This window comes from Podarcis liolepis, assembly GCF_965112155.1.
Source record: "Podarcis liolepis genome assembly, chromosome: 1".
In the NCBI taxonomy this organism is placed as follows: Eukaryota; Metazoa; Chordata; class Lepidosauria; order Squamata; family Lacertidae; genus Podarcis; species Podarcis liolepis.
Genome location: NC_139554.1, coordinates 132310749 through 132331730, shown reverse-complemented (window position 1 = coordinate 132331730; position 20982 = coordinate 132310749). Strand labels below are relative to the sequence as shown.

Genomic DNA, 20982 nt, shown 5'->3' with positions numbered 1-20982 from the left:
GGACTCCCTAGTCCTGAATGGGGTAACTGTGCCCCTGAAGGACCAGGTGCGCAGCCTGTGAGTCATTTTGGACTCACAGCTGTCCATAGAGGCGCAGGTCAATTCTGTGTCCAGGGCAGCTGTTTACCAGCTCCATCTGGTATGCAGGCTGAGACCCTATCTGCCCACGGACTGCCTTACCAGAGTGGTGCATGCTCTGTTTTCTCCTGCTTGGACTACTGCAATGCGCTCTACGTGGGGCTACCTTTGAAGGTGACCCAGAAACTACAACTAATCCAGAATGCGGCAGCAAGACTGGTGACTAGGAGCGGCAACCAAGACCACATAACACCGGTCTTGAAAGACCTACCCAGTACATTTCCGAGCACAATTCAAAGTGTTGGTGCTGACCTTTAAAGCCCTAAACGGCCTCGGTCCAGTATACCTGAAGGAGCGTCTCCACCCCATTGTTCTACCCGGATACTGAGGTCCAGCTCTGAGGGCCTTCTGGCGGTTCCCTTACTGCGAGAAGCCAAGTTACAGGGAACCAGGCAGAGGGCCTTCTCGGTAGTGGCGCCCTCCCCGTGGAATGCCCTCCTACCAGATGTCAAAGAGAACAACAACCACCAGACTTTTAGAAGACATCTGAAGGCAGCCCTGTTTAGGGAAGCTTTTAATGTTTGATGTATTACGGTATTTAAATATTTTGTTCGAAGCCGCCCAGAGTGGCTGGGGAAGCCCAGCCAGATGGGCAGGGTATAAATTATTATTATTATTATTATTATTATTATTATTATTATTATTATTATTATTAATTTTTAAATCATTTTGAGATATGGAATGCTTTGCTGTGCAGCAGCAAATGAGCATAGGATAGAGTCTAGCCTCCTGCTACTACAACCACCATAGGCAAAAGGGACCCCTTGCAACATTACCTGTGCTGAAGACTAATGGCGAGTCAAGGTCTCTTGGCCTTCCTGTTATCAGGGATCCCTTTAATGGGAGATGCCGAGAACTGAAGTGTTGGACCTTCTGACCTATGTGCAAATATGTCCACACCGCTAAGCCCTTTGGGCAACAAAAGTGCTTGCGATTTCATTTTAGCATTGTGTCAAGAAGGCCAGGAGCATTAACAGGACCTTGACTGATAGGGATGTCGCTTAACTGGTTTGCGGGGAGGCCTACATATTATGGGCCCTGATTGCTCTTTCTATAGGGTGTTAAAAAGACATTTGTCCTTAGGCCACACTGATTAGCGCATCTGAGGAAATTTTTCTTCTCCTTGCAGCACTTTGCGTGGCTCAGTTGCTTGGGTTATCTGGATTGTTTTGGGGTATTTAAAAATTATAATTAAGATTATTTTCTTATTTAATTGTGAAAGAGCTTCTGCAAAGCTGTCAGCTTACAGATTTGAAAATAAGGGACCAGCAGCCTCAAAAATAAGGGATCAGCAGCCAAAATAAGGGATTTTGGCTTAGCTTATACAGAAATCCCTCATGGAGCCATGCTGCTTTGGCTGCCACTGACTGTGTTTTGCAGGGGGGTTGGACTAGATGATCCCAAGGGTCTACAACTCCCACCAAAGAAGAGTGGCAGACAAAACTGATGAACGACATCGAGATGGCAAAGCTTACAGGCACAATTAGAAACCAGGAAGAGGACCTCTTTAATAAAGAAGGGGGAAAGTTTATAATTTAGTTGAAAACTATTGTAAAGAGCTACATACATTGGTAGGATTGACAGAAGACTTGTAGTAAAAATTTGAACTATGTATGGACAAATGATTTATAAAAATAGAGTTATGAAAGGGATGCAGAGGGGGAAATCACTACGTTAAGATGCTGCACTGGTTGGAGGGGATGCTAAGCAGCACGCCGGGGCTGCCGTCATCCTGGCGCAAGGCGTTCCATCGGCCCTTCCCCGCCCGAGAGAGGGGGGGGGGAGGGAGAGAGACTCTCGCCCACACCGCCCACAAGCCCGGCATGAGGCGGTTGCGGTGCCACCGCGGCCGCTGAAGCGCCGCCCTTCTGCGTCCCTCCCCATCCCCTCCTCTTCCTTCTCCCTCAGGCTGCCTCCTCAGCCGCCGCCGCCGCTGCTGCCTGCGGCTTCCCCTGGCAGCACAGCGGAAGTCTCGCAAGAGAGGGGCTGCCTGCCCGCCCGCCCGCTGCCGCCCGTCTCCTCACGACGCACCCCTGAGGCACGCTCTCTCGCGCGGCGGAGGACCCCGAGCCACTGCTTCGCTCCTGAGCCTGGCAAGCATGAAACCCAGGAAATTTAAGGGACATCATCAATAAGGGACAGCAGCGGGACACAGCGCTGGGATAAGTGTTAAGTTGTGGGTGAACATATCAGACGACACAGTGATTCTTCAAACAGCTCTTGTTTATTCACAGGCCAGAACAGAACAGAACTGAACTGAAGGGTTCAGTCAGCCTGCTTATATAGAGCTACAGTACAACGTAACTGTAACAACTTTCTGTAACTATCCAATCACTGAACGTCACTTTCGATCCCTTATTTGCATATGTGGACCTGAACTATCTACAGTATCCCCCTGCTGGCCCAGGGTGAGAACTTCAGTACATAACAATAAGGGAGTTTCCCGCCAAATAAGGGACGGTTGATAGCTATGGCTCTATGGGGCTGAGGTGTCGTCAACCCCCCCATCTGTTGGGAGGGGGCCAGACCCCCTCAACGTTGAGGGGATACAGGAGCCAGGCATGGCTTCAACGGCCAGCTCCTCCTGAATGTGAGAGAGGAGGAGCCGCCAGCCCTTGAGGTTGCTCTGGGTTGGGCTCCACGCATGGTGTTCTCCCAATGTGGTGCTCGCATCATGCGTATGATGTCACACACATACGACGCGCGCCGGGCCCCCTCCATCTCGGGTGCAAGTCGGTGCCTCTCTGAGGCATATCGCCTCCGACATTTGCAGGTAGAAAACATAGCCATCGTGACTGGTAGTCGTTGATAGATGAATGAGGGATTACGGTAATTCCTTTTCAAAATGAACTTCTTAAACTCTGGACTAGATGGGCCCACTGTTTGACCCATCAGGGCTCTTCCTCGCAGTTCGCAAGTAGAGTGCTACGAATGAAAGGCCATTCCCCATCCCTGTGAAACCACTTTGCAGGAATCGCTGCTAAAACAAACTTTCCTCATAGTTTAAAACCATTCATTCATTCATTCATTCATTCATTCTTTTCAAGTTTATACATTTCACTAATTCTACAACCATTTTGACATTTCAATACTTGACTTCCTTCCCCCTCTTTCTGCAGTTCCTTAAATTTGTTTTTAATATCTTTAGCATATCCAAATTAACTTAATTTACTCATTTATTCATCTTCTTTAAATATATACTCTTCTAAAACTGCAGGTTATTACAATGATTCTGCCAATGTTTTTATCTGTTTACAATTTATCTGTAAATATTCAATAAACCATTTCCATTCTTTTATAAAAAAATGTTTGTTATCTTGATTTCTTATTCTTCCGGTAAGTTTCGCCATTTCTGTATATTCTATAAGTTTTTGTATACATTCCTCCTTTGCTGGGACTTCTGCTTCTTTCCATTTAGGGGAAAGTAACATTCTTGCGGCTGTAGTAGCATACATGAATAAGTTTCTATACATTTTAGGTAGTTCTGTCCCTATAATTCCCAAAAGAAAAGCTTCTGGGTTTGTTTGTTTTTGCAAATGTTATCTTAAACATCCTTTTCATTTCATTACATATCATTTCCCTGTAAGCTTTAACCTTACTACTAAAACAAATATGTAAATCTGGTTTATTCACGAAGCCAGGGAAAAGTCGCTTGGTCCCTGAACTCTGTGGTTGCCTGTGCTTAATTCATGAAAATTAACTTTGGTTGAATATTTCTGCCTCACATGGGAGAGGTTTGCTTGTGTGATGATTTAGGGGTTGCTGGTTTTCAGTATTTGGTAGAGTCATCACAATTAAGCAGAGAGCACGCCTTTATTTAGTTTTTGTGAATGCACCAAGCATAATCATTGGGATACTTCTGGTTTTCATTGCAGGGGATGGCAAATTATTCCTTAAAACGAGGGCAGCTGTTTCCATAAGGTCACCGGAGACCCCGCCTGCAGCTGAAGAACTGCATGGGAAGGTTGGTTTCATACAGAGCTATGAATCAGCAAAGTAGGATTTGCCATTGTGAATTACTTGTAATTTTATTCATGGAGATATTCCTCATATTTTTGACTACGAAATAATGGCTACAATTCAAACTACAGTTTCACACACACACAAACATACAGCTCTCTATCAGCCATCCATACAAGCAAAGAGGTATATTCAGAGTTTGAGGACACATTCCAGACAGGCTAAATCACAAAAATAAGGGCCATAGCAGGGTCGGTGAGAGGTGAAATTCAGAGCCTGGGAAGAGTTCTGAGGGCCAAGTAGGGAGGTAGCAAGGGCCGCATTTCAGGTTCCCCACTTTGTTGATTTTGAAATGGGCAAAATACAGTGGTACCTCAGGTTAAGAACTTAATTCGTTCTGGAGTTCCTTTCTTAACCTGAAATTGTTCTCAACCTGAGGTACCACTTTAGCTAATGGGGCTTCCCGCTACCGCTGCGCCACCAGAGCACGATTTCTGGTCTCATCCTGAAGCAAAGTTCTTAACCCGAGGTATTATTTCTGGGTTAGCGGAGTCTGTAACCTGAAGCTTCTTTAACCTGAAGTATCTGTAACCCAAGGTACCACTGTATCCTGTCTCTCTCCTGGAGCTGCTTGGTCACCTGTATATTCCTTCCCGATACAATCATCGCAATAATGTGATGTGTGGGCAAACATATAAGAAAAACGGCTCCCTTTCCCATATGGGGTATTCCGGAGCCCGAACAGAGTCCTTAAGTGGGTTCCCTATTGGTAAGAGAAAATAACAGAGGCCGACCAGAGAATATTGAGAAGAAAAGCAGTTAGTAAGCCTGATCAGGCTAGTAAGCCTGATCTGTGATACATCCATCACAGAAGGAGGCGATCTACAGCAGAAATCCTGTCTGCCAGGATACCTGATAGTGGTCACTGATTGCTTTACCTGGGCAGCCTGGCCATTCTTTTGTGATGATCTGAATCCAGGTCATGGGCTCACCCTATTCGTACACAAATACGCCCTTAAGACAGGAGTTGCAAGCAAAAAGTCAATGGGAAGGCTTTCCCCATTTGCCTCCCTTACTGCAGAGGAATATTTGAGGTTATTGGGAGAGTCAAAACGGCTTCAGGATTGCTCTCCCATACTATTTCAGACACATGGTTCATATATTTAGATATGTGTGCATTTATGAATATTTACTCCATATCTGAGACCTTAAAATTCTTATAACACATGCGATAGAAAGAACTGGTCACACGTCTGCATTTGTTCTTCGAATGCAATTGGGACATTTTTCCGGAGCTGGGGGTTAGAAGGAGCCTATCTGGCGTCTGAATTTAGCTCCCCACCGCCACAAACAGGCTTGTAATCTGCCAAGGGAGAATCAAATCTATACTTTTCTTATCTACAGATGTTAAAGCGCTTCCTTGTATACTTTTGACATGTCTCTGTTGCTGTGCTCGAGGTTCCCTCTGAGCAATGCTTTTTCATCTCGGCATGAGGGAGGCCACTTTTGCGAACTCCCGCTGCCAGCGATACACAGAAACATTCCCGCAACACACCGCACTCAGAACCTGTGCAGACATCTTAGTATCGTATCCCTTTGTGGTGGCATCGTGCATTGCCTCTTCTGACTGTTTTGCTGGGGAGAGGATACTGTTGTGGTCTAAACCAGGATACTGTTGTGGTCCCCAAACTAAGGCCTGCAGGCCAGATAAGTTTATCCGGCCTGCGGCAACCCCCGCCGCCCGCTCTTACCGGCATTGTGCTGCGCAGCTGCCCACTTCCGGGTCGGAGGAGCACCGGAAATAGCTTGTGCGCCTGCGCAAGCATCGTGCGCATGCGCAAGCCTTATTTTCGGTGCACATCCAGGTTGGAGGAGGCCGTGCACATGCGCACAAGCTATTTCCGGTGCTCCTCCAACCCGGAAGTGCGCCGGAAATAGCGTGTGCGCATGCATATAGGCACGCGCTCCCCCGCCCTCTGGCCCACCACGCATTCAGCACTGGAGACACCGGCCCGGGGCGTGGCAAGTTTGCTGACCCCTGGTCTAAACCACTGAGCCTCCTGGGCTTGCTGATCAGAAGGTCAGCGGTTTGAATCACTGTGATAGGGTGAACTCCCATTGCTCTGTCCCAGCTCCTGCCAACCTAGCAGTTTGAAAGCACACCAGTGCAAGTAGATAAATAGGTACCGCTGCAGCGGGAAGGTAAATGGTGTTTCCGTGCGCTCTGGTTTCCGTCACAGTGTCCCATTGTGCCAGAAGCAGTTTAGTCCTCCTGGCCGCATGACCTGGAAAGCTGTCTGTGTACAAACGCCGGCTCCCTCAGCCTAAAAGCGAGATGAGCGCTGCACCCCATAGTCTCCTTTGACTGGACTTAAGTGTCCAGGGGTCCTTTACCTTTACTTTTACATAATTTGCCGGGGAGAGGATATGGCAACCCAGTGCTGGATTTACATATAAGCTAAACAAGCTATAGCTTAGGGCCCCACTCTCTTGGGGGCCCCAAAAAAATTTAAAGGAAAAAAACAACTAGATGTACATTTCCAAAATATAAGATAAAAAAACAATTAGTTTGTTAAGATACATATTTTATGTGCAAATGGCTTTCGATACCTATTAGGCCCACAAATTACCAAATAGCATATATTCGACACAAAAAACACAGACAATTTGTTGTTGACAAAGGACAGCTGGACATACAGTGGTGCCTCGCAAGACGAAATTAATTCGTTCCGCGAGTTTTTTCGTCTAGCAAATTTTTCGTCTTGCGAAGCACGAAATCCCATAGGAATGCATTGAAATTCAATTAATGCGTTCCTATGGTCAAAAAAAGTCCAAACAAAGCCAAATTTGGTACAACAAGAGTTTATTAAGTGCTCTTTAAAGTCACACATACTGTAAAGAGCATTTCAAAAATTGAAGAAACAATAAATTAAGTTTCTAAACATGACAGAAAAACTTTTTTTTAAAAAAAAACACAACATGGCACAATGGTTACAGAAAATCATAAAAATTCAAAAAGAAAACCACACAAGCTCCCAGATTCTTGCAAACCCCTCCTCAACTGTTCCCCCAGCCACCCACCACACAGAAATTCAAATCCAGAATTTTTTTAAAAAACAGCAGAGTGGCCCAATGGTCACAGAAAATCATAAAAATGCAGGAAAAAAACACACAAGCTTCCAGATTCTTGCAAACCCCTCCCCAACAGCAAGTCCTTGAATTCCAAACACCCCAACCCAAAATCCAAAAAGTTTAAAAGAAGTTTTGGAAAAGCTTCAAAAATCACCAAAGTCTTCAAAAACCTCAAAAAAGGCTACCACACCGCGTTCTATGAGTTGCTCCTCGAAGTCAAGTCACAACTGTATTCACGGTGTTAAGAAAACGGAAACAAACTTGCAAGACGTTTTCGTTTTTCGTCTTGCGAAGCAAGCCCATAGGGAAATTCGTCTTGCGAAGCAGCTCAAAAACGGAAAACCCTTTCGTCTAGCGAGTTTTCCGTCTTGCGAGGCATTCGTCTTGCGGGGCACCACTGTATAAAGGGCCCCATTAACTTCAGTAGCCTAGGGCTTCATCAAACCTAAATCTGGCCCTGCCAATCATGGTGATGTTTTAGAACAGTGGGGCTGATCTAGAAGCAAACAGTGTGCTTCCCTCGAAGATCTCTGAACCCAGGCAGGTACAGATAGCTTGGACCTAAGTCATATAGTTTTCTTAGCAGGGATACTGGAGTGGCTTGCCGGTCCCTCCTCCAGGTGGATCACGTTTGGTCAAAACTCTCCACTATGACCTGTTCATCTTGGGTGCCCTGCTCGGCATAGTTCATAGCTTCTCTGAGTTATTCAAGCCCCTTTGCCACGGCAAGGCAGTGATCCATGAAGGGGTCCATGATCACTGCAGATGGTGACAGCAGCCACGAAATTAAAAGTCGCCTGCTTCTTGGGAGAAAAGCGATAACATACCTAGACAGCATCTTAAAAAGTAGAGACATCACCTTGCCAATAAAGGTTTGTATAGTAAAAGCTATGGTTTTCCCAGTAGTGATGTATGGAAGTGAAAGCTGGACCATAAAGAAGGCTGATCGCCGAAGAATTGATGCTTTTGAATTATGGTGCTGGAGGAGACTCTTGAGAGTCCCATGGACCGCAAGAAGATCAAACCTATCCATTCTGAAGGAAATCAGCCCTGAGTGCTCATTGGGAGGACAGATCCTGAAGCTGAGGCTCCAATACTTTGGCCACCTCATGAGAAGAGAAGACTCCCTGGAAAAGACCCTGATGCTGGGAAAGATGGAGGGCACAAGGAGAAGGGGACGACAGAGAATGAGATGGTTGGACAGTGTTCTCGAAGCTACCAGCATGAGTTTGACCAAACTGCGGGAGGCAGTGGAAGACAGGAGTGCCTGGCGTGCTCTGGTCCAGGGGGTCACGAAGAGTCGGACACGACTAAACGAGTAAACAACAACAACAACAACAAAGTCATATAGGGCTTTATTGATAACAGACAGCACTTTGAATGGCGCTCCATAGCCAGTGCAGCCAGGGTTAACTAACCCTGGTTAACAATCTGGCTGCAGCTCTATGAGCCAGTTGAGGTTTCTAAACCCTCTTCAATAGCAGCACCATGTTAACAGAAATCCAAACGGGTCTAATAACATGATCAAGTAAGCATGTAAGTCAATAAATTGGACAGAACTGCTGAAGCGCATGGAACATTTTCAGGCATGATGAAATAGATATACAGAAATTATGTCTCAACGAGCCACGAGTGCGTCTTTGACGGTATTTATCATTCTAGGAAGCCGTCCAAGTCTTTGCTACGCTGAAGAATGAGGGTTATGCCCCATGTGCAGATAAAAGGCTGGTATGTTCAAACAGGAGATAATTACGCGGCAATTTACATGCAGAGACAGACAAAGAAAAGCATATATGGAATAATCAACTTTGCAAAACATTATTAAAATGGTCAGAGATGTTTTATTATGAGGACATAACCTCAAATGTATATGGCGTGTTCTTCAGACCTTACTTTGTTGGCCACAATCCCAAAGCAATTTGATATTATGAATTATTTGGTTTATTAAAAAACCCCAACTTCAATTAAATCAGCAAAGGCTGAAGCCTTAAGGTATGTCTCTGCTTCAGAAAATAGCTTCTCTGCATGGGGAGTTTAGCACTCTCAAGAAGCCTACCAAACAAAGGCAGGGTGTGTCTGTCTACACTACAAATTAAACCCAAATGAAACAGCCTCAGACCTGTTTAATGGAAATGGATCTCTAGCAAGGGAAACTCTGGCGTTGAAGTTCTGTGTGCCAATGATCTGTGCCACAAATTCCCAGCGTCTTCACAAAACTAAAGCTGCAAAATGGTCCTTTACAAGGAAAGTTATGACAATGAAATCACTGCTTGTCTTGTATAGCAGTTGCACTAAATTCTGTGAAATCTATATTACAGTATTGTCTTGTATTCTTATGGCTTACAGGGCTGATGGACGCCTGAATTGGAGAAAGTGTGTTGTTGATATGTCTGGTTAATTTTCTTAATCGCATGTTGTGAAAGCTGGTTTCGCATTTCCGGAATCAGGATCTGTCAGTCTGGAAGACTAAATTCCAGGTCTTGCTCTCCTAGCGTAGGGGCGGGGGGGGGGGATTATTATTTTTTTTTTTTACTACAATTTATGAAAAAAGAAAGAAGGAAAGAAGAAGAAAAAATAAAGAAGAAAAAGTAGTTGAGGTTTCCAAAAAAACTTCCAAACATTCTCATTGTCCGTTATCTGTTAAATACACTTTTACCGCACAGTTACTTATTTCTTCTATTTTCTATCATATTTCTATATAAATTGTCAATTACAAATCTCAGTCTAGGTCTGCCAGGAGATTACCCTTTATACCATTGTTCTTCAAATATTCTTTAAATATCCTCCATTCCTTGTGGACTTTTTGTTTTGTTTGGCCTCTAACTCTTCCCGTCACCTTTGCTAGCTGAAAGTATTTTACCATTAATGTTTGCCAGTCTACTATATTAGGTGTTTTAGTATTTTTCCAAAAAATACTAAAAAAAATGATTTACAATAACATTTTAAAAAAGACCAGAAATATTTCTTTTAAGTATATTGCCAACTGAAAAAGGAAAATCGAAAAGACCATTGTTAATGTATGGGGTAACGGCGGCCAGAATTTTAGTGGCAAGAAATTGAAATGGGGAGGGGGTCATTATTATTTTTTAGGAAACTGGTTTATTTCTTAGGAACAGAGGAAGCTGCCTTACTCCAGGGCAGGGAGACAGCAGATCCAATCCATACATTCAGAGCACATTTCTCCCACCAAAGAATCCTTGAAATGGGTGTGGGAATTGTGAGGGAGAAACTACAGATTCTCTGGGGGGAAATTTTGTGGCTTTCTTGTTTTTTAAAAAAAGATTTTTATTGATACAGCAAGAAAAAAGAAAAAAACACAAATACCAAATTACACACAGGAATAACCATAGACACATAATTTTCTTAGCAAACAATAAAACATATATTGGTCTTAACAATAAAGACCCAACATTCCAGTCTATTCCATATTTCGATTTCATATTACACACACACACAATCTTTATTACGGTCCAGAGACCAACAAAACATTACAAATCAATACAGAGTTCATACAGCCTACCTCCAGGTTAATCAAGCACTTTCTTTGGAATATAGGGCTCATTTGTTCTTGCAACCACCGATAAAAACTTTGCCACTGCCAACGTTCTAGCTTTTGTCCGGTCTTCCAGTAGGAAGCTGACATAGTGAGCCTCTGACTTTCCCGGGAAAGGCACCAGCAAGGGTAGTATCAGTTCAGCCCTGGCCTGCTCATACTTCGCACAATGTAACAAAATATGATCTATGGAATCGATGTCTTGGGCACACGAGCAAAGTCTGTCCTGGTAGGGAACTCCTCTCAACCTACCATCCAGCACTGCAGAGGGGAAGACAATTACTTATTGCCCATACGCACTTTTATCATAATTAAACTTTTTCTTAATATATCTAATTTCTTATATCTACCTTGCAACTATTACTGAAGTTCCTCGACTGCTGCAACAGAATTTAAACTACTATATTTATTTTTCAGATATTCTTTGAAAACCTCCCATTTTGAAACAAATTCCTGTTTTGATTTATTCTTTATTTTTTCTGATAGACCATCTAATTCGGCATATTCTGTCAGCTTTTGGATCCAATCTGGTATAGAGGGGATTTCATTACTCTTCCATTTTGCCGCGATCAGAACTCTTTTTTCGTGGCTTTGAAGATGCATTGAATGTGCTTTAAATCCACGGTGCCAAACTGCCCCCCTCTAGCACAAGTGTTGTCCGGTCCTCTAGCGAAGAATGGTCTTCCCCATCACTTGCCGCCCCCTGATCATTTTAATGGGAGGTGCCAGGGCTTGAGTTCGAAAGCTGCCACATGCAAGGCACAAAGCCTGCCCGCTTCCGCCAAGCTACAGCCCCTCTCCTCTCCTAGCAACCTTGCGGAAGACAGCTTTCATTGACCGCCCGTAAAATGTTGTCAACAAGATGAGAGCTGAATGAGAAGGACTTTTCCCCAAAAGGCCTCGCTTTGGAAAAGCGTGGCTTCCTATGGGGATTCTGCTCTGGAGTAGGGAAAATGAGATTATCCGCCCTTCCCTGCATTGGCCACTGCCCCCAGATGTTTCTTTCATCGCTTCTCAATATGTCTCTTCCTTCCTTCATCTATCAGCAACCTCATTTGCTCATTTTCCTGTCACTGCCGGTTCTTACCCCAAGGAGAAAGTGTTATGCAATAATGAGATGAGGAGGGAGACAGTCTAGCGACTTGCACTCAGGCGACTGGAGGCTGTCGGCTCCTAAATTCTAATCGGGCACAGATCTCCCCGGAGCCATGTCTTCTCGCCTCGCTAGGCTCACCTAGATAAGCTAAGATTTGGGATGGGGTGGTTCCCCCCCCCTCCTCTGAACGATCCCTTGCCAAGGCAATAGGAAAACCCCTCCGAGTTAGAATGAACATTTCTTTAATCAGGTGTCAGCCCTGATGGAAAGATGGAAAGGTAAGAGTCGGCTGGAAAATTAAAAAGGGAAAACGCCTTTTCTTTGGTGGGAGAATAAAAGGACATGTTGTGAATTTCACATCCAGGATGGGAGATGGCGGAAAATAAATTATTATTATTAATAACAATTAAAGTTTCCATCTGTAGACCTCAGGGCAGTCCAGAGCATAAAACTGCAAGATAAAAACACAAAATATATACGGTAATAAAAACAGGAACGAAACAAAACTTCTCTGTGGGTGTCGGGGAGATTCACCCACAAAGGGCCACGCTGATAAAATTATTTATTTATTTGTTTGTTTATATATACCCCGCCTATCTGGCTGGGTTTCCCCAGCCACTCTGGGTGGCTCCCAACAGAATACGAAGAAGAAGAAAAAGAAGAAGAAGAAAAGCGATAAAAGATCAATCATTAAAAACTTCCCTAAACAAGGCTGCCTTCAGATATCTTCTAATCTTCTAAAAGTCAAATAGTTGTTTATTTCCTTGACATCTGATGGGAGGGCATTCCACAGGGTAGGCGCCACTACCGAGAAGGCCCTCTGCCTGGTTCCCTGTAACCTTTCATCTTGCAGTGAGGGAACCACCAGAAGACCCTCGGAGCCGGACCTCAGTGTCCGGGCTGAACGATGGGGGTGGAGACGCTCCTTCAGGTATACTGAGCCGAGGCCGTTTAGAGCTTTAAAGGTCAGCACCAACACTTTGAATTGTGCTCGGAAACGTACTGGGAGCCAATGTAGATCTTTCAGGACCGGTGTTATGTGGTCCTGGCGGCCGCCCCAGTCGGGCTCCCCACTGTGTGGATAGGTGGCTGTCACAGCAAAGCCACACTTGGCTCCAGTGGCATGGGACTGGCTGGCTCAGTGGGCTCCCTCCACCTGCCCCCCACCCAGTGCACACCCGCCTGGTGGCGTCAACGGTGTTGTAAACAAAATCTGCCCTTATTCCCTTATGGGGGACGCAAGAGCCCCTATAGAGTCCTTTGTAGGTTCTCCATCGGTAGGAGAAAATAACAGAGGCCAACCAGAGAATATTGAGAAGCAAAGCAGCTAGTAAGCCTGATCTTTATTGAACTGTTGCAACAGGGTGCTCCCCTCACACGCAGGAAAGGAGGAGGACCCAAAACAAAGGTGTGCCTGCCCTTATAATATAGACATTTTTAATTCCCTGCCCTGGAGCTCAAGACCCCCCCCCCTCCATACATCATACATACATCACAGAAGGGGTGTAACCCAAGACCACCCCCCACAAACATCATACCTACATCACAGAAAAGGCAGTCTACAACAAAAATTTGAATGTTGTTTTTCCTGTCTGCCAGGTTATCTGATAACGCCTAATCCGATTGCCTTTCCTGGTAGTCTGGCCATTCCTTTGAGATGGTGATTACCCAATTCCTGAGACAATGAGAAGGTTCCCTCACCCCCTCCCTCCTTGCAGAGAAAACATTTGGTCAAAATGGTTTCAGGGTGGTCTTCCTGTGCTGCTCCAGACATGTAGTCCCCATATCTATGTACGTGCTTGGCTGGTACATTTATGAACATTTATTATATATAGATAAAGGGACCCCTGACCATTAGGTCCAGTCGTGACCGACTCTGAGGTTGCGGCGCTCATCTCACTTTACTGGCCGAGGGAGCCAGCGTACAGCTTCCAGGTCATGTGGCCAGCATGACTAGGCCGCTTCTGGCGAACCAGAGCAGCGCACGGAAACGCCGTTTACCTTCCCACCAGAGCGGTACCTATCTATCTACTTGCACTTTGACGTGCTTTCGAACTGCTAGGTTGGCAGGAGCAGGGACCGAGCAACGGGAGCTCACCCCGTCACGGGGATTCGAACCGCCGACCTTCTGATCGGCAAGTCCTAGGCTCTGTGGTTTAACCCACAGCACCACCCGCGTCCCTTATTATATATAGAAGACCTTAATTTTTTTTATTACAGCGGCATCAACTGGGCTGGCCCAGCGGGTTCTGGTCACCCTCCGTGCCCGGGCACCGTCAAATGATGCTGCGTCGCTGCTCTTGGGCACAAGATGCTATGCTATGAAGCCTCCCACAAAGCAACAGTTACTAAAGAGGCAGAAGGTTGCTGTAAACCTCCGTGGTAAAACTTGACAGATTGTATAACTAAATGTGGCTTCTCCTTTTCAAAGGAACCCCTGAAAGGGCAACGAGCAGGGGAGCTGCGAGGGAACCAGCACGGCACAAGAAATGAGCAAAGCACCAAGGGTAAATTTGCCAGGGTTTTACCTGTGTTGTAAGGGAAAAAAACCTGTTCCTTTTCCCTTATGAGGTATCCAAGAAGTGGGTTCCCTATTGGTAGGAGAAAATAACAGAGGCCAACCAGAAAATATAGAGAAGCAAAGCAGCTAGTAAGCCTGATCATTATTCAAGGAACTGTTGCAAAAGGGTCCCCACTCACCACACACAGGAGGGAGGAGAACCCTGAACAGTGGTGCACAAGCCCTTATATAGACTCTTGAAATTGCCCACCCTGTAGCCCAAGACCACTACCCCTAAACATCATACATACATCAGAGAAGGAGGCGGTCTACAGCAGAAATCCTGTCTGCCAGGATACCTGATACTGGTCACTGATTGCTTTACCTGGGCAGCCTGGCCATTCTTTTGTGATGATCTGGATCCAGGTCATGGGCTCACCCTATTCATACACAAATACGCCCTTAAGACAGGATTTGCAAGCAAAAATCAATGGGGAGTCTTTCCCCATTTCTTCCCTCCTTGCTGAGAAATATATTGAGGTCAATTTGGGAGAGTCAAAATGGCCTTCCTGTACTATTTCAGACACATGGTTTTATATAGTTATGCATGTGTTTGCCTTTATGAACATTTGTTTTATATTTGAGACCTCAGAATTCTTATAACACCTACTCAGGTTAATAATAATAATAATAATAATAATAATAATAATAATAATAATTTATTATTTATACCCCACCCATCTGGCTGAGTTTCCCCAGTCACTTTGGGCAGCTCCCAATCGAGTGTTAAAAACAGTACAGCATTAAATATCAAAAAACTTCCCTAAACAGGGCTGCCTTCAGATGTCTTTTAAAGATAGGATAGCTACTTATTTCCTTCACATCTGAAGGGAGGGCATTCCACAGGGCGGGTTCCACTACCGAGAAGGCCCTCTGTCTCGTTCCCTGTAACCTCACTTCTCACAATGAGGGAACCGCCAGAAGGCCCTCGGCGCTGGATCTCAGTGTTCGGGCTGAACGATGGGGGTGGAGACGTTCCTTCAGGTATACAGGACCGAGGCCGTTTAGGGCTTTAAAGATCAGCACCAACACTTTGAATTGTGCTTGGAAACGTACTGGGAGCCAATGCAGATCTCTCAGGTGTTATGTGGTCCCGGCGGCCCCTCCAGTCACCAGTCTAGCTGCCGCATTCTGGATTAATTGCAATTTCCGGGTCACCTTCAAAGGTAGCCCCATGTAGAGCGCATTGCAGTAGTCCAAGTGGGGGATAACTAGAGCATGCACCACTCTCGTGAGACCGTCTGCGGGCAGATAGGGTCTCAGCCTGTGTACCAGGTGGAGCTGGTAGACAGCCGCCCTGGACACAGAATGCTTCCTCCAAATAGCAAAAAAGGGTGACTGACGCCATTTCCCTGTACTTCTGCATCAGGGGATGAGAGAGTTCTGGCTGAATCCAGAAAGGGGGACCAGAAAAGTCAAAATGGCCTCTGCGGGAACAAACATCTCGTGCAGCGTAAGGAGGAGAAGGGACTCTCCAGCTTGCCACCAACAGACAGCAGAAAGGAGAAGGATGTTGGCAACGTCTTACAAGGTACTCCAGTTTCTACACACTTTAAGAGATAAAATACCTGCACCAAAGATAGGGAGAGGCGTATGGTTGGGATGACATTATAATGAGGTAGAAATGGAGCCAAGTGAGAAAACTGTCAACAGTTTATCCATTTATGTGAATAGAGGAATAAATTTAACGGGATGTGTCGGGTTTAAAGAATTCCTTTTTTTCCCCTTCTAGAAGTTACCTCAAGTGTCATCTGTTTTGTAAAAATTCATCACACACACACCCCATCTAGCTTTCTAGTGTGGTTTGTCTGTACATAAAGGACTAAACTGCTTAATTCGTTTTGCTTAACTTTATGCACTTCTAACGCATAAAGTTATTTTTTCTTTATGAAGACAGCTGTGACTTTCCATGAAAACTAGTCACAGGCAAAAAAAATTTTGTCACTCAGTTGTCATGTTTGCGACTGGTGTGAGGTATTTCTCAGTCAGAAAGATGTTCTCAGCCCAGCCATTTGATGTTGATATTTTAATTAACCCTGTTTCCGATGTAAACTCAATAAAAGCTGAGTGTGTTGATCCTTCTGTCCTTCTGTGTCTCAGCTGGGTGAAATGAAAATACTGAGCAAAGTTCAATTGAGAGTTTTCTCTTCTTTGTCCGCTAATCGGGCCTTTATGCATGTAGAAATTGAATTTATTTGATTTGTCCATCCTTATTTGAGGCATCTTGGTTGGAATTCTATATTTCTCACTATACTGCAGAGGGTCTTTAATGAGCAAATTAATGCAGAGTCACAATGGCTTAGAGAAAAGTCTTTCTGTGTCTGCTCTTGCGATGATTCTTTCACATCAGCTTAATAGTGTTTCTACAGGTCTGTAGGGACTGGAACTACAATGCTTGAATAATTTCCTTATTCTCCTTCCTGTGGTATAATGTTGTTCTCGTTTGCTAATGACCTTTTCAGAGCAGTGTCCTCTAGCTCTCTCAGCGGCCTTGCATTTTACAAAACCAGGATGAAAATTCAGGCTGGATGAAACAAATGCAGAGTTAGTGAAATCAGTGGACCAGCTCTGCCTTACCTCTATTGCCACCTCTCTACTCAATAACAACAACAAATTTATTTATATGCTACCCGTCTGACTGGGTTGCCCCAGCCACTCAGAATATTAAACACACAATAAAACATCAAACATTAAAAAACCTCCCAGTACAGGGCTGCCTGTCTTCTAAAAGTCAGAGAGTCGTTTATTTCCTTGACATCTGGTGGGAGGGCGTTTCACAGGGCAGGCGCCACTACCAAGAAGGCCCTCTGCCTGGTTCCCTGTAACCTCACTTCTTGCAGGAAGGGAACCACCAGAAGGCCCTCGGTGCTGGATCTCGGTGTCCGGGCTGAACGATGGGGGTGGAGACACTCCTTCAGGTATGCAGGGCCCAAAGCCTACTCTCTATAGGCTAGTCTGCAGGCAAACAGTTCTTCCATTGATAGAGAATTTTTCTGCAAAAAGTGTTGACATAAGTGCATGTTTTGGACTGCTTTGCTCCTACCTGGTATATGCAACGTGTGCATAGCTGTCAACCGTCCCTTATTTGGCGGGAAAGTCCCTTATCCCAGCGCCGTGTCCCGCTGCTGTCCCTTATTGATGATGTCCCTTAAATTTTCCGGGTTTCAAAGGAAGCAGCTCCTCTCCCTCACTCCCTGCCGGCCAGGGAGGAGGGAGGCTCCAACTGTATTGCTTGGCTGCGTTGCTCACCCAATAAGGAGTCTACGAATGACTGGGGGGGTGGAGCTTGCATGCCTTATGTCGATCAAATCGGCCACGTTGCCTCGGGACTCGCCTTTGCTCAGCGCTTCACAGCAGAGAGGTGACGGTAGTTTTCCTTGCTGCATCCCCTTTGCCGGGTTGCTGCGCTGTGGGAACCACCGCTTGAGGCTTCGTTTGGCTGCTGGCTGGGCTTTCTGCCTTTGGCTTGGAGGGGCTCAAAAGTCAAACATACCTGTGCTCTGAAAATCCCTTATTTTGGCTGCTGATCCCTTATTTTTGAGGCTGCTGGTCCCTTATTTTCAAATCTGTAAGTTGACAGCTATGAACGTGTGCCAAGCAACAGCTCCTAGCAATGACTTCCCAGAACATGTACGCATGGTGTAGTACATGCCCTTTGCTGCGCATCCTGTGTTAAAAAGGCCCTTGATTCACACTGACCACCTAGGTAAAAATGCTGTTCCATCATTTTTGATTTGGGATCGTAAGAGTGGCTACCCAAGGATCCTTCCCAAATTAAGATAGAGCGTGTCTCCCCACCCTCTCTTCTTGCACAAAAAGAGATGCCAGCTAGCTTCAAGGAAGATGCTCAATTAAGGCCGTGAGCATGCGCCTCTGGGTAATTACTTTGATCACAATTTGCTTGCCGGAAGTTTAAAGAGCCTGGGCAAGAGGGAAATCAAACAACTGCAGCTCTTGATAGTTTCCACTTTGAGGGGATGTTGAGGGTGGAATTATCAGGAAACTGCTTGGTGGAAGCGGTGCAAGGAACATGAGAGGGCACGCTGCTGCACAGAACAGCTGGGAAAAAAATATATATCTCCATGCCAACAAGACCTAGATTGCAGAGTCGAGGGCCATTAAAAGTTTCCTGTCTTCGCAAGGCTGGATGCAATTCAGCTTTCTCGGTCGCTTATTATGATTTTAGCTAGGACAACAAAGGAAAAGCAAGCATATGATTTTGGTCTCTCTACATACCACCGGAGCCTTCGCAAAGAGCTGCATTTCAAAAAGCTCTTTGGGGGAAACCTATACCCCTTAAACTGCACTGGCGCTTAATTCAGATAGCCTCTCATGGCATTTCTGCTGTGGATTTGCAACTCAAGATGACCATGTTGTTGTTGTTTAGTCGTTTAGTCGTGTCCAACTCTTCGTGACCCCATGGACCAGAGCACGCCAGGCACTCCTGTCTTCCACTGCCTCCCGCAGTTTGGTCAGACTCATGGGGACCAAAGGTGAACAAACTACCGTAGAAGGAACATGGCGTGTCCCCTGCCAGAGATACTACCTCTTCTCTAACACCCCATCCAACCCTAGGTATAGAACAGGGAAATTAAGATTCAAGTTTCCAATGGCTGTAATAATAATAATAATAATAATAATAATAATAATAATAATAATATATTATTTATACCCCGCCCATCTGGCTGGGTTTCCCCAGCTACTCTGGGCAGCTCCCAACAGAATATTAAAAACACAATAAAACATCAAACATTAAAAGCTTCCCTAAACAGGGCTGCCTTCAGATGTCTTCTAAAAGTCAGGTGGTTGGTTATTTCCTTTACATCTGAAGGGGGGGCGTTCCACAGGGTGGGCGCCACTACCGAGAAGGCCCTCTGCCTGGTTCCCTGTAACCTCACTTCTTGCAGTGAGGGAAGCGCCAGAAGACCCTCAGAGCTGGACCTCAGTGTCCAGGCTGAACGATGGGGGTAGAGACGCTCCTTCAGCTATACTGGGCCAAGTCAGAAATTAGTAGGAACATGACACTGCGCATTTTCGTAAGAGGCATTTTAGATGTGCCTAGAAGCCTTTCTGGACATCCCACAGAGGAACTTACGGTCTTCTAACAAAAACATCCTGAAGGTCCCAGGCCACAGAGAGGTTAGGCTGGCCTCAACCAGAGCCAGGGCTTTTTTGGCTGTGGCCCCGATCGGGTGGAACGCTCTGTCACATGAGACTAGGGCCCTGCGGGACTTGACATCTTTCCGCAGGGCCTGCAAGACGGAGCTGTTCTGCCAGGCCTTTGGTCGGGGTTCAGTCTGACTCCCTCTCCCCTTTCATAAGAACTTGCATGAAAGTGGCCTCCCAATTTTTCTCACAGGCCCATATAGGTTCAGCACAAACAGTTGGGCCTGGGGAGCATTTAAGGTCCCCAACCCTAATCTGCGGGTTGCCATCCGATTGGATTTTATTCTGATCCTGATCTGATTTGAGGATGTATTTTAATTGATTGTCTGATTTTAGGTTAATGTGTTATACTTTTGATGTTAGCCGCTCTGAGCCCGGCTTCGGCTGGGGAGGGCGGGATATAAATAAAAATTATTATTATTATTATTATTATTATTATTATTATTAGTGTGATATATTCACATATACAAAAAATTAATGTGCATTCCTGCCAGTGTAGGCTTTCATTTCACACTACTCCCGAGGAGTTCTTACTCACCCTTCACTGAAAGCTCCCGAGGCCGTTTGCAACAACAAGAGGTGTGCGATTTGAAGGGAAACAAAGCCCAGCAAACCTCAGCATGGTGTTGGTGGGAGAGAAGCCTGGCCAATACGGGCTCGATTCTGCTCTCCTTGCCGCCGTTCCTTACGGCTGTGTGGTCTTCTTTGATACCGCTTTTGCACCTGTGCAAAGCAGATGAAAGGAGTTGCCCAGAGAGCAAATCAATTCTCAGATCAGCCTCATACATCGGGAATCAAAGGGTGAGCAGGCCGAGAACGGAATGGCGTGGATGGATTTGCCCAGGCGATTTGCAGGGGGTATAAACTGCCAAGGGAAGAGCCTCTTATGTATAGATTTTTGCTGCTTTCCCTGTGGTTAAGGCAATGCTGAAAACGATGTCAAGTTGATACAGGGAAACCAGAACTGGGAAACCCCTAGGAAGTCCCTTCACCCGGATGGCATGTGCGGCGAGGAAAAGGTGTAGATAATCCAGCCAATGGGAGGGTTTTCAAACGGGTATCTAGAAAAAGCAGGATCTGGAATTCATCTAGATGGAGAGTCACATGTTGAGGACAAGAATGGTTGCCCCAGCCACTCTGGGTTGTTTCCAACATAGATAAAAACATAATAAAACATTAAACATGAAAAAACTTCCATATACTGGGCTGTGTTCGGATATCTTCTAAAGGTTGTATAATATAGTTACTTATCTCCTTGGCTTGGGGAGGGGGGGAGAGTCACATGACTCCATACCCTCCAACATTTCTCTGATGAAAATAGGGACGCCCTAAGGAAAAGCAGGGACACGGGTGGCACTGTGGGTTAAACCACAGAGC

General features: G+C 45.5%; 1 protein-coding gene across 2 annotated transcripts in view; it reads left to right on the top strand.

Annotated features, from left to right (window-relative positions):
• Positions 1-20982, top strand: part of KIAA2012 — a 78356-nt gene that overhangs the window by 28877 nt on the left and 28497 nt on the right. For both annotated transcript variants that reach the window (XM_083472414.1, XM_083472413.1), the window contains exons 11-13: positions 4014-4102; positions 14311-14386; positions 15809-15970. In XM_083472414.1, coding sequence (XP_083328540.1) covers positions 4014-4102; positions 14311-14386; positions 15809-15970 — 327 coding nt within the window. The remainder of the gene's footprint in view (positions 1-4013; positions 4103-14310; positions 14387-15808; positions 15971-20982) is intronic.